Here is a 14959-nt window from a genome sequence, read left to right as displayed (position 1 = left end):
CACAAGGAGCCTAATTGTTTCCCATTGTTCACTGGGGAATCCATTTGCTGTTCATTTAAATTGATCGGTCCCAAGTCAACCAAGGGTAGGCCAGTTCTAACTTACAAAAAATGTGTTGCTTTTCTCAAATGATTCATGGCAATTAGCTTCCTCAAGTCATTTGAGTTAAAACTTTGTGTGCTTTACAGTGTCCTGTCCAGGGATGAACCATGGCTATTTCCTACCAATAGCATGTATCTAAAAGGCTTATACAGTAGATGATATCATTATAATATTATTCTATTACTTCCGTTGACACTATATTCACCAATATGAAAATTCACCAATATACTTTCTTGTCAGTTAAAATGACAGTCCAACTTTTCTGTCCACCGACCATTCTCTTGAAGTTAAGTAGTTGTGCTTGTATTTATGTCCCTCATTACAAATTTACGACCAGTCTCTGTTGGGAGAAGCCCCTTGTGTTCAGAGGCTCAGAGGAGAGGGGGACAATCTGCCATGAATTTGAGTGAACGGTTGTTTTGCATTGTTGCTCAAATAGCAGAAGGGATGCTATAGTAACTCTTGCTATCAAATGAACATCCCTTTTCTAAGAATTTTCTCCCTTCCAGTCGAAAAATGGACAGACGGTGAAAAAAACGATCATATTAGAATAGGATAGAATAGCTTGATTTTTCCCAGAGGGAATTTCAGTTCTCGTATTGTGAAAACGCTGCTTCATTACTTTTGTACTACATTACAACTATTCACAGTATTAAACACATGTATTCACTACACATGTAGTGAATATATATATAGAAGAATAAGCCATTCTACTAGTTGGAGAATACCCATCTACACTACTGTACATCTCCATAGTAACATCCACTACAGAAATGGAGTGATTATGGTGCAGTAAAATTCTGCAGAATTTCTATAAAAAAATAAAATAAAGAGACTTACAGTAGTGTGCAGGGACACTTCAAAGCTGGGAATGACCTTTTTTAGTTTATGAAAAGCCAAGACATTATAGTTATAATCATGTCTATTGAAACTGCACTGTTCAACAGATGCATGGTGCAATAGAAAGTTTAGGCTGATCTTGTTGTTGCTTCGTATCTATGTTGCAATCTTCTGGGAGGAAGAACAGTATGGTTTTCAATTAACTAGTCATTGTGGGACTGAAAATAGTTTGGGGATGAGTGTAACTTTATTTTGGACGGTCTTAACAACTCACAGAAGGTACACTAATCTGTCGCCTCGGGGAGGGTTTAAACTTTTTATGGGCTTTTGAAAAATGTGGCTTGTTTTGTTTTGATTATAGCAAAGAGAGTCAGAAGTGTGGTGAACTGATGCAGAAAGAGTGTGGCGTCTATGCAGTGTATTTATCTGGAAAGGACATGCTGGAGGTCAGGCTGAAATAGGGTGTGTCGCAAATCACGGTCCTATGGGCCTTGGTCAAAAGCAGTACACAATATAGGGAATAGGGTACCATTTGGGACGTAGATTGCCACTCTCTACCTCTCTCTAATGTCTGACGTGCATAAGACCACAGGAAGATATAAGTGCAGTCCTTCATGTGACATTGCCTTTTGCCTTTTGTTGTTCCCATGTTATCATGGGAAGATATACACTGCTTTCCCAATGGCACCCTATAACATTTATAGTGCACTACTTTAAACCAAGGTACCAAAAGTAGTGCACTATATAGGAAAAAGGGTACTATTTGGGTTGTACCCATACTGACTGTAGAATGTGTGAATAGCTACAGTTGAAGTCGGAAGTTTACATACACCTTAGCCAAATACATTAAAACTCAGTTTTTCACAATTCCTGACATATAATCCAAGTAAAAATTCCCTGACTTAGGTCAGATAGGATCACCACTTTATTTTAAGAATGTGAAATGTGAGAATAATAGTAGAGAGAATGATTTCTTTCAGCTTTTATTTCTTTCATCACATTCCCAGTGGGTCAGAAGTCTACATGCACTCAATTAGTATTTGGTAGCATTGCCTTTAAACTGTTTAACTTGGGTCAAACATTTCGGGTAGCCTTTCACAAGTTTCCCACAATAATTTTGTGAAGTGCACCAGTCCCTCCTGCTACAAAGCACCCCCACAACATGGTGCTGCCACCCCCGTGCTTCACGGTTGGGATGGTGTTCTTCGGCTTGCAATCCTCCCCCTTTTTCCTCCAAACATAACGATGGTCATTATGGCCTAACAGTTCTATTTTTGTTTCATCAGACCAGAGGACATTTCTCCAAAAAGTACGATCTTTGTCCCCATGTGCAGTTGCAAACTGTAGTCTAGCTTTTTTATGGCGGTTTTGGAGCAGGGGCTTCATACTTGCTGAGCGGCCTTTCAGGTTATGTCGATAGAGGACTGGTTTTTACTGTGGATATAGATACTTTTGTACTTTTGTGTCCTCCAGCATCTTCACAAGGTCCTTTGCTGTTGTTCTGGGATTGATTTGCACACCAAAGTACATTAATCTCTAGGAGACAGAACACGTCTCCTACCTGAGAGGTATGACAGCTGTGTGGTCCCATGGTGTTTATACTTACGTACTATTGTTTGTACAGATGAAGGTGGAACCTCAGCCGTTTGAAAATTGCTCCCAAGGATGAACCAGACTTGTGGAGGTCTACAATTTATTTTCTGAGGTCTTGGCTGATTTCTTTTGATTTTCCTATGATGTCAAGCAAAGAGGCACTGAGTTTGAACGTAGGCCTTGAAATACATCCACAGGTACAATTGACTGAAATTGTGTCAATTAGCCTATCAGAAGCTTCTAAAGCCATGACATAATTTTCTGGAATTTTCCAAGCTGTTTAAAGCCACAGTCAACTTAGTATATGTAAACTTCTGACCCCACTGGAATTGTGATACAGTGAATTATAAGTAAAATAATTTGTCTGTAAAACAATTGTTGAAAAAATTACTTGTCATGCACGAAGTACATGTCCTAACCGACTTGCCAAATCTATAGTTTGTTCACAAGAAATTTGTGGAGTGGTTGAAAAACGAGTTTTAATGACTCCAACCTAAGTGTGTGTAAACTTCCGACTTCAACTGTATCGAGATACATAGAGCTCATGGTGTTACAGCGTCTTTACATCCGTGAGTTACAAAAAGACTGGGGACACAATGGACTTTGGGAAAGTTGCTGTTGTGAAAACCGAGGCTCCCTCTTCTGGACAGTAGAGTAAAATAGAATATAACCTAAGCCATTTTGGAATATCTTTCATCCAGAATGCAGCCCACAAATTAGTAAAGTGAAATGTTCTTGGGGAAAAAAGCAACGATTTCCACTATTCTATTTCGTTCTCTTCCATTATTTGTTTATTCAATTCTATTCTGCTCTTTTCTGAAGCCTTGTGTCTGGGTATCCTCAAGCTATTCAAAGGCATCCCATGACCAGGTAGTTGTTTGTGGTTTGAACATAGCATTGAATGTGGTATTAATTACTGGAGGGCAACAAGCAGGGAATCCTCTGTGCTGGGGTTTACCTACCAGCTGGCTCAGGCACTCTACAACCAATTGAGGAAAATCTGAGCATCACTTATTTTCTTTACAGCTTGAATTAATCCTGGGTTTCCCTAATTTGACATAATTACACTATGTTTGCGTGCTATTGTTATTGTGCAAAAACATCTGCGTGAGCAATGCTGGTGACACAACCAGAGAAGTATGTAGGGTCGAAAACACAAGAGGTACAATAATGTTGATGTTTATTGCTGTGCAATCACGCAAAGAATTGCAGTATAGTAGCTGGCTAAATGCATAAGTATTGTAACTGAAATGACAAACACATGTGCGCACGCACAGTCTCTCCGAGCTTTGCTCTGTTGTTGAACAGTGGGAGCTCTCTCTCTCTCTGCTGTAGACGGTGGTCTCTCAATCTCTCCCTCGCTTTCTCTCTCTCTCTCTCTCTCTCTCTCTCTCTCTCTCTCTCTCTGTCTCTGCTATAGACAGTGGGCTGTGCTGACCCGACCATCTGGACTCTGTCTCTCTCCACGGCTTCCTGTGAATCATCCACCAACGTCTTGTTTATCAAGACAAGGATCACATCAAAATAAGGATTGGCACTTTTACAAATTTAGGTAAACTGCACATAAAGTGCAGAAAGTTACCGGAGGAAGGAGAAAGGAGTTGCTCGAGGCATTATTGATAAACAATCTGAGGAGAGAAATGGGTTGGAGATGGAGATCTGAAGAGATGCTATGCATGGCCTTCCTTCAAAACGACCTCTAAGTGGAGTGGTCTCAGGTCACAGAGATGAAGATAAGGATGAGAGAGAAAGCAGGGAGTTCAGTCTGTTGAAGCACCTGGCCCACCGGGACAGTGGTTGCGTGTCTCCAATGCCATCCTATACCCCGCACTACTTTTTAACCAGGGCCCATAGGGCTCCTAAGGTCAATGTAGTGCACCATATAGAGAGTCAGGGTTCCATTTGGGAGTGAGTGCACTGAGCTGACCAGGCAAAAACAGATTACTGTGGCTTGCCAGTGGCCTTGAACAGCAAACTATACTGTGGAGTATTTGAAAGCCCCATAACAGTCAACAAGAAGCTCCAAACCCAGACGTGTTAGTGTTGTAAGTCAACCCTCTTGCAATTAACCAGCTGTTTCATGACACAACATTTCAAGGAATTGTCTTTGAAGCATGGTACAGCTGGGGAGAGGAGAAAAAAACACCCTGTTCAAAGATCGCCATCTTGTGTTAAAAGACCATACTGTCCTCTGAGCTGGCACTGCATCTTGCTGCTGATTTAGTATCTTTTTTTTTCTTCGTTTTTTTTTACATGGAAAGGGGGAACCTGATCCTAGTTAAGCCCACCTACTCTGAGACGCTTGATACATACAGCCCTGGGACTCTCTAAAATTGAACCATATATAATAAACAGTCAACAAGAGGGCTGTGTTCAAACAGAGAAAACAACATTTGATTGGGGACATAGGCTAAACAGCATTAGGAAATTCCCGTCTGGAGTGTTGGCAAACAAAAGTGTTTATTGACAATGGAGGGACTGTCCTGAAGCCTGTTTTCTGTTGAACTGGAATTGCCAAGTCAATCTCAAACAGCAGGTTCCTCAAACACTCCCCGACTAAGCAGCAATTTTTTTTGTTCACCGTGAAGGATAACAAGGTCTACTTTTACTACACAGAGAGTTCCTCCCGGACAAAGTAATGATACACTGAAGGTAATTGCGTTACTCACGTACTCTATTGCCACCTACCTCGGTGGGCCCCTCTCAGTCAGTCCACCAGGCAGACAACAGCTGAACTTCCAGCTCCAGCGGCATGTCTCTCTCGTACATATCATTGCTTCATCCAAACACTGTGCTCACACATGACTAGAACAGAGGTTTTACACTATGTGGGTTATAATTAGACTGATTACGATCAGATCAAGCCTCACACAACGCTTGGGAATGGAGTCGAGAGCGTCTCGGTGAAGATCAAGAGAGGTTCACAGAACATTATGGGTGTTACATTACCTGTGACAGTTACTCTTGCTCTTACGCTCTCCTTTGTTCCTGGTCAAGATTCAAGCTGACTGACAACAGAGAACGATCTCCCCAAGGAAAGGAGCAAGCAAGAAGAGATTCACATCTAAGTCATCTAAGTTGTTCTCATGTCAACAGTTACACTCTGTGACAAACCTTCATCCCATATCGCACCCTATTCCCCATTTACTGCATTACTTTTGACCAGAGCTGTGTGGTCCCTGGTCAAAAGTAGGGCTGTAAATAGGGAATAGGTTGCCATTTGGGACATTGCCAAAGGTTCCAGTATCTAGAATATGCACCTTTATTGAGAACCTCTAAGCTCAGTGACTAGACCACCGGGAGTTCATTCATCATTGCCCTTATGATAGTCAGACATTACCCCAGGAGGAGTCATATTGGTCTGATTGATCCAAGGAAATGTGTCTGCCTCATGACATATAGCCACATAGAGTGGCAGGCCTTCATTAACGTCTCTGTGTGTTTTACAATCAACGGGCAGAGGCAGACACATATCCGAATACACCACATTCCTCAGGGCACTGTTCAGGGGGAGACGTGGAAAAGTACACCTCTCCATTGAAAGACGGCAGGCAGGCAGAGAGGCAGCCACATTAATACCAGGGCTTCTATAAATCTATCCACTGTCTATGCAGTTCCTCTGGCTCTACCGACGCTGAACCGTGGCAGCTCGAGGAGAGAGCGCTCCTAGCGCTTTCCCTGTCTGTGGCCTACCTCTGTATTAAACACTGCTGGCTCCACTGAAATGTGAATTCCTGGAAAAAATGAACTTGTGTCAACTTGCAAGGCTCAAACTAATACAGCACAAGTTTTTTTTTTTTTTTACATCATAAATAACTCAAAACAACACATTTTTTTGTTGGGTGGCAAAATGATATAGTTGAAGCAGAAGTGTGAAAATATATCTTCCAGAATGGTCATTGGAAGGGAGTGAGGTGAAACCATCCACCCTGACCCAGCATGAAGACAATTCATATGAATAACACTTACACAATGTGTTGAAGGTCAACAGAAGGCAAAAGTGACATACGTTTCTATAAATCTACTCGTTTATAAAGGGTTATGCATTTAAATCTCTGCTTTGTCTTGGTCTAACAAAAAAAGGCACTAAAACGAGACAACAACAAAAAAATAAATTTGAATTCATTGCTACACAGACCAGAAAACAAAAAATACAAATAAATGAAAACTAGAGTGAACAGTTTACTTTTTATTTTTATAGTAAATGCAGAAACTCAATTGCCAATTTATTTAAATTTATATAAATACTGTAACTGGAAAGTAACTAAATGGACATGAAATGAACTTCGTAGAATAATACAAGTTTAATCAATGAACAACTAAGTATGATAATATCAAAATGATGTCTAAGAATCCAAACAAATGCTGAGAAATGATCTTTAAATCATTCAACATTCCATGACAAAATCCTTTTTCCTAAACTTGTCTTGCTTTGAATCCAGAAAGCAACAAAACAACCTTCTTCCATTTTGACAAGGGCTGTTTAAACATACATACAGTAGCAGTAAAATGCTCCTGGCAGCCCAACAAGTCCAAAAGTTGTTCTATGGGGAATGGATAAGCCACGACCTTGCTTAGTCATGCATATATCTCACATATGAAATGTCACATTTGGTCTAATTTCATAATTTGGTCGACTACAACCCAAACTTAACATGGTAAAGTGACCAATTCTACTGCTAAACATAACTGTATGTAAAGAATGCCTAATATTTGAGTAAATCTCAGTCAGAATAGTTCAGTTTTACCAAGTCTTTCTCCCTTAAAGTGATATTCCTTTTTGTACAAAAACTGTATTTAGATTAAATTAAACACAAAATGTTGCTGATTCCACAGATAGAGCTAGTAGCTCTGAGAATAGAGTGATCCTGTGCAGTGTGTAGTCACTGTCATGGTAACAATATGAACTATGAACTCTGGCCAGAAATCATCTGGTCATAAACCATGGTATATTGGCAATAAATTATAGCGATGTGATCTCTCATCGTACTCTCTCTTTGTTTTGCCAATGGTTTCTTGTCTTACAGATCCCTGAAAGGTAAGTAGCAACAAAAAAACGTACTCTAAAAGAAGGGTACGACACAGTACATTTCAATAACTTATAGCTATGCACATCAACACAAAATGTACAGCGTGTTTGGGTACCAACACAACTCATGAGGAATCGTTATTATTATTAATCACAGTGAATGCTTTATCCCCCCCCCCCACAAAAAAAACAAGCAAGGAGATCTTATTCGCCTATTCTAAAGAATTTAGGGGAGAGAGTAAAAATAAATGGTCTTTCTAACTTCCAACTCACTTCAGCAAGTTGACTTATCAAAGAGACCAATGTATGGATTCATTGTCAGCATTGTATGTGATTGTGACTGGCTATTCTGCACAACATGACTATACCTAACAAAGCTTAACGTAACAAATGCTTTAATTGAAAGTGCATTACAAAAGCCCTTTATATTAAACAGATAAACATAATTGCATACTTTCTCGGCACTGCGCCATACAACAAAGGAAAAAAAAATGAAAAAAAAGTCTGAACATATTTTTCCATTTGCAAACTACTCAAACAAACAAAACCAGAAATGTAACAAATGGCTTACATAGATAGCTCCAACATCCAAAGTGCTTTTCAGAGAGACGGTAGGCACGTTCCTCACCTTATCACTATGAGTAGTCTTGTCATAAAAATGTTCATAAATAATAGTCTCGGATGTCAGTTCAGCTCCTCACCATGAAACAAGATGGGGTTCGGTTCGTCTTCCAAAAACACAACCCCACACTTCCCTTTTTTATACATTTTGTGCTAGATACAAAAAACCTGTATTCCATGTTGAGCATGTCCATTTACCTTTCAGATGAAGGACATTTATATTACATAGGAAAATATTTGATCACCATGACTGTATTTTCCACATGCAAAGTCATTATGTTTTCTTTACAATAGTCACCCCTCGTAGATACATGGTTTACTGACTATGCAAAGTTTTTCCCTAATGGTGGGTTGTAGGCATCGGTTTTGAGGCTAGAAACAGTTGTTATGCTATTTTCTGGGTCAATGGCTAATTCTAAAGACCTGTGGTGGGTGGTTCACTGTGCAAACATGTTTGGGAACCACTGCTTTAGAGGCTAACAGCTCTGTACAGATGACTGAGAATAGTACCAAACTTTCTGATTGTCTTATATGACATGGGACCCAGCATTCTGCTCTAGAAAGTTCTGGGAGCTGAAATGTAACTTTTAAAAAGAGCCTAAGTTCAGGGTCATAGAGCTCTATGTGGTGAGCACTGAAGTAGGTGGCCATTCTGGACTGTTCTACAGCTTGAGAGGAGAGTTCCTCCAGCTGTCTGTCCAAGATGATCCTAGATAAGACATTCATCTTTCAGCGTGCTCCTGAAGTGAACTGTGGGAGCCTGATCTCAGTGCATCATTCCTGTGAGGCTGAAGAGGCCTGAAACCAACCAAGTTCCTCTGTGGTAATGCTAGTGACAGAGACTGAGCTCTTTCCTCACCGAGCACTTCTTACACTGCACCACGCAGCACCAGTGGAAGCGGCAGAGACAGTTCTCCTCGAACACCACCGTCTCGTCTCGGTAGCCACGCTCACAGCACAGCAGGTCACAGCCGCTCACGTCCATGGCTGTGCTGTTGCACATGCGGCCCCGCGTGCCCAGCGAGCCTGTCTTCCTGTTGGGTGAGCAGAAGTCGGGCGATTCGGCCGAGTAGATCAGGTCTTGTTTGTCCGGAGGCTTGATGTTCTGGCCCACAGGAATCAGGGTCTTGCCATCGTTGCCTCCCATCACCTTGGAAGCTCCATTAAACCTCTCCAGCAGGCGATCACCCACCTCCCGAAAGTGAGGCATCTTTTTCCAACAGGTCCGGAGTGTGCAAGACCCGGACAGGCCATGACATTTACATTCAGTCCTCATATAATTCCTCACCGCCTGTAGTTAAGACACAGAGATAGATAGGTGAGATAAAAGCAGACACCATACAGAAGGAATTTACTCTCCCCCTCCTGCCTCTGGCCTTCACAGAGCTCCCAGACCTTGACAACAGAACAGAGATCATTCAGTTATACTCGTGCTAATTAACCCTGGCTGCATGCACTGCTCTAACCTCTCAGTAGCTCTTTAAGATTACATTGTTGTTTCTACATCCCTTTGCTTCTTGTATGTTATTTTTCCAAAGATGTCCTCCTGAGACTATAATTGGCCCAACTACACAGCCACTCCTCCTCATTTACCTGTCTCTGAACCCTTGGAAAGGTTTTGGCTTGTGTGACAGTGTAACATACTGTGATGAAGCAATACTGACAAGGGTGAGCAAGTCCCAGGAAATTCAGAGTAATAACCTGTAATTACCTTCTCAAAAGAGCAGACAACCTCCAAACTGAGTCAGTGTTTCCCCTATATTCATTTAGCAGCGATGGACCACCGCTGCTAAATTCTTTCCACCGCTTCTGCCGAGACTCACTTTTAAATCAATAGTTGTTGGTTCAATGACTGGAAGTATATGGGAACAGCTAGCATGTTCTTGCGCTAAGGCTAGTAGCAATGCACCCCCCCCCACACACCCTTGCCACCATTGCTGAAAAAATACTACGGGATCAATGTTGCAATGTTCCTCTCTCCCTGTCAACAAGAAAGTCATTGTATTTCAATATTTCACTTTGTCTGCATACATGTACTTCATAAAGAGCTGGAAAAATCACAGTTTTATAAGGAGAAATATGAGCAGCTATTTGGCTTAAAGGTTTGAAAACAAACTGTGTGGCACACACTTGTTTCCTTGTTCAGAAACATGACTTTTGTTGAACTATCAGTTTACAGTGTTATAGAACTATTGTAGTGTGGTGCGTACTGGCGGCAGAGAAGTCAGGCGCAGGAGAGCGGAAACTGATTTACAACGGTGTCGTTTAATATCCATAAACCACCGGCAACAGAACAATACAATAAATGGGTCAAACAAAACCAGGTAAATACCAGCATACCGTGCATAAGCACTACAAGAAACAATTACCGACGAGGACACGGGGGGGACAGAGGGTTAAATACACAACATGTAATCGATGGAATTGGAACCAGGTGTGATCGAAGGCAAGACAAAACCAATGGAAAATGAAAAGTGGATCAGCGATGGCTAGAAGGTCGGTGACTTCGACCGCCGAACACCGCCCGAACAAGGAGAGGGACCAACTTAGAGTCCAAGTTTAGAGTCCAACTATGGCTTGAGGCTGTCTTGGATGATGCATTGGATGAAAGGAGGAACATTCAGCTAGACAATTAAGACTTTCAGCATCTGAACCTAATTTTCACCATTGTAAAAAAACAAGTAAGCATCAGGTGAACATAATCTAAAACATTTCTGAAGTATAATTTCCTGTACTTCTGCTTATATCAGCACAGGTCAAGTAAAACATATGAGATTAAGTGTGTTTGGAGTGAATGATAAAAAAAAGTTAGCTCACCGCTTGGGGTGGTCTAGTGCTCCATAAGCTACTGCCTCTGGGGCACATTAACATTGTGCAACTGCAAGGATGGGTTCGAATACGACCCACTGTTCTTTCCTACCTATATATATCCATTGTAATAAAGCATGAAGAATTACGAAAGGAGTGGGACTGTATCACCCATTATTTAAAAAGATTTAAGTTTCACTCTACCAGTCGTCCTGCTTCGTTGTTGTGGAGATCGATCAACGTCCTGATGTCACTCTTGCCCTTTTTCCTCTTGGCATCCATGAACTGCTTGGACTTCTCGTAGCCAAACTCCACGTCGTCTCCGCAGCCGCCCCACTCCCACTTGACTCCTTCGACAGAGGTGGTGGTGGAGAAGGAGGCAGGCCGGGGGGGAGCCCTGCTCCTGGTCGCCTCACAGCCACACTGCAGCAGCTCCCCCATACTGCAGGCCTGCGTTACCGCGTGGGTCACCCCAGCCGCCGTGATGGCGTACACAAACGCTGTCTCCCGGATGTCTGAAAGATCATACAGACACAGACACACACAAACACACACACACACACACACATGTACACACACAGGGGTGTCATCAGAGGAGTGAACAAAGAGTGACCCAGGGCACCTAGTGCTTTTCCAATTTTTATTTGATATTTAACCTTTACTTAACTAGGCAAGTCGGCTAAGAACAAATTCTTATTTACACTGACGGCCTGCAAATGAGTGGGCCGCCAGTGTTTTGTGTTAATGCAGGCACTAGTGTTATTGTGTTTCAACCAGAGTGTGACACAACAGACTTGAGGCGAGGAGAACCAACAACCTCTGCAGCATTCAAGACTGTTGCTTTGTGCGAAGGTGTTAAAGTTCACAGTTAGCCATTGATATGTTAATCCTAGCAGAACAGTAGCCACGGCCTTGCCTTGGCTCCAAGTCAGAGCAGGTCCGCTGGAGCCAAGGCCCAGTGAGACATGGGTGCCGGCCCGCGTAGATGGAAACAGAAATGTCGGATCCTTTCGGGTAAAACACTGGGGTAAATCCTCAATACCCCTGGTATCTCAGACACAGCTGCAGGGCTATTACTGTAGAAGAGGGGGCTTACCCCCCTGGCCCAGAGGGATGTACAGCTGCAACTGCAGATTCCCCTGTTCTTTGTTACTTTGGAAAAGATCCAGGTGTATTTTAGGCCAGTTGTCGACAACATCTCTATTCACTGTTTCGAGCTGCTATATTTCCAGGAACTGGGGGAAGGGAGGTAGGTAGTTAGCAGTCCATTGTGTCGAAGCTAAAATGAATGACTTATTTTCTGGAGCTGGAAGACATGAGCGTGCAGTCACCGCTCTGCCCTGTTTGCCAATTCCATATCGCATGATTCAGTGAATGGGATTCATTAAATCTAGTGAAACAGAATCGGTGCCGTGCGAGGGCCCTGCAGACCAGCACCCTGTGATATGAATACCAGCTGTCTGTCTGCACACCCAGTGATGGCTCCATACAGTCCTGTTCTGTGTGTGTGGCGTCTCCCTGCCAGCCCCAGCCCCAGCTCAGCCCGAGCCTTGCCCCAGCCTCAGCCCATCCCAGCCCCAGCCTGAGCCCAGTCCAGCCCCAGAACATCCCACCTGAACACATCACATTGTGATTCCTCCTCACCTAGCTCAGCTTTGAAAGTCACCTGAACAGCCCCAGCCCAGCTCCAGCCCTAGAACATCCCACCTGAACACACCTCATCCTGATTCCTCCTCAGTCCTCCCTACATACTTCTCCAATAAAGCCCCTCCCTGCCAGCCTGTCATATGCATTGTGCAGGCCATTCCCTATCACACACCATCACTGTTTGTTCTCAGGTTCAACCAGCTGTATAGATCTGGGGGGAAAACAAACGTTCTCCTCCCAGGCCAATTGAGTATACAGAAGGGGTAGAGCTGACTAACTCAATAACTTCTGTTGAGACTCCCCTTAGACAGGCCAGTCACATCAGCTGCTGTTGCGGAAGGTTTCATATAGCCTGTGTCTCAAATGGCACCCTATTCCCTTTAAAGAGCACTACTTTTGACCAAAAGTAATGCACTGCATAGGGAATAGGGTGCCATTTTAGAAGCGTCCATGGAGGGATTGAAGGGAGACGTCGAACAGTCACACCTGTTTACTGTTTCAGCAGGAGAGGTGGAACTAGAGAAAACAACTACAGACAACTGTTTAGAACCCCCGAATCTCTAAGGGGTTCAATGTCTAGACAAGTTACAGTGTTCTTTCAGGTAAGAGCTATGTCCCTTAGCTTCGCTCGTCTTTAGCTACTACACCAACGTGTAATACCATCATCATATCTGTATTGGATAGAAGACGTTCAATTCATAACGTTAAACGAAACTTTATTACAAACACAATCAAAAAGTGTGTCCGTTCAGTTGTACAATGTGACCGACCCTCTTGACTGAGATGATAAAAAAAAACAGTTACATGACTACGAGAGAGAGGAGATTATGAAAATGTATATCTCTTGATTTGAACACCCTTTTATAATTTCCTCCAAGACACAAATTCCAAACTTCTCCAGCAGCCTATGCCTGGGCTTGCCTGGGAGATCACTTGGTGCCAGAAGGGGCTTCACGAGGAATTAGCTAATCTTTTTTTAATACTCAATCTTTGAGTCAATGATGCATGGGTTCAGGTAAAAAAAAAAATATATATATATATATGGAGGGAACCCAGGGCCCCTCTCTGTAGCAGTACATGTGGCAAAGCCTGACGAGTTCGAATACTTTTTATTGATTGATTTTGCTTCGATGTGTCACAGTCAAGTTGTGTACAGCACATATCTCATAGAAAACCTGAAATCCATTATATTAAGTCATAGAACAGTGAGCACACCAAGTGATCCCTACAGATGCACAAAATAGACGAAGACAGTTACTCCAAAACTATACACATTCCACCTTAAAAATTATGCATAGCCTTATATTGCATAGCTTTTACTATAATCTGATAATTGACTCAACGCAGCTGCTCTGTTGATCTCTGAATGGCGAAAACACATATTTCTTTCATCGTGCAGAGTCCAAGGCCATAAGCCCCTCTCAAGCCCTCAACTTCGAGCCAGAGGAATGTTCAAGAGTATTCTGACTGTAGCTGGACATTGGTGTTCACTGGATGCACACTACTGTGCCTTAACACAGGTGTGAAATAAATTATTATATTGAAAATACATGAAAAATCAGTAAGCTTAACAACTGTCTGCCCCAGTGGAGCAGTGAGAGGTTGATATAGTACACAACTTTAAGTGTTGGTGGTATGGATAATGAATGAATGTTCATTTATATTTGTACAATTTATCCCATGTCCAACTGGGATCATTTAATTGACATTATTATGACATTATGTCACATCTCATTCAGAGAGGAATGTGTGCAATGTTAAATAAGTATGTTTTTAAATAATTCGTTTTTATATATAGAGTACCAGTAAGAAGTTTCGCCACACCTACTCATTCAAGGGTTTTTATTTGTTTTTACAATTTTCTACATTGTAGAACAATAGTGAAAACATCAAAACTATGAAAGCAATGTAGTAACCAAAAAATGGTTAAACAAATCAAATTGTAATTTTATATTTGAGATTCTTCAAAGTAGCCATCCTTTGGCTTGATGACAACTTTGCACACTCTTGGCATTCTCTCAACCAGCTTCATGAGGTAGTCACCTGGAATGCATTTCAATTAGCAGGTGTGCCTTGTTAAAAGTTATTTTGCAGAATTTCTTTCCTCCACAATGTGTTTGAGCCAATCAGTTGTGTTGTGACAAGGTAGGGGTGGTATACAGAAGACAGCCCTATTTGGTGAAAGTCCATATTATGGCAAGAACATCTCAAATAAGCAAAGAGAAACGACAGGCCATCATTACTTTAAGACATGAAGGTCTGTCAATGCGGAAAATGTTAAGAACTTTGAAAGTTTCTTCAAGTGCAGTCGCAAAAACC

At 42.1% G+C, this 14959-nt stretch overlaps 1 protein-coding gene across 2 annotated transcripts in view; it reads right to left on the bottom strand.

Moving 5' to 3' along the window:
- Positions 1-6711: 6711 nt before the first annotated feature.
- The window catches only part of LOC118385962 (protein Wnt-6-like), a 30185-nt gene continuing 21937 nt past the window's right edge, over positions 6712-14959 (bottom strand). For both annotated transcript variants that reach the window (XM_035773237.2, XM_035773236.2), the window contains 2 exons: positions 11198-11508; positions 6712-9476 (listed from right to left, as the gene is read on the bottom strand). In XM_035773237.2, coding sequence (XP_035629130.1) covers positions 9015-9476; positions 11198-11508 — 773 coding nt within the window. In that variant the 3' untranslated portion in view covers positions 6712-9014. The remainder of the gene's footprint in view (positions 9477-11197; positions 11509-14959) is intronic.

This window comes from Oncorhynchus keta, chromosome 7 (genome assembly GCF_023373465.1).
Source record: "Oncorhynchus keta strain PuntledgeMale-10-30-2019 chromosome 7, Oket_V2, whole genome shotgun sequence".
NCBI classification, from domain to species: Eukaryota; Metazoa; Chordata; class Actinopteri; order Salmoniformes; family Salmonidae; genus Oncorhynchus; species Oncorhynchus keta.
Note: the sequence above shows the minus strand (reverse complement) of the source record. Positions and strands in the feature narration are given on the sequence as shown.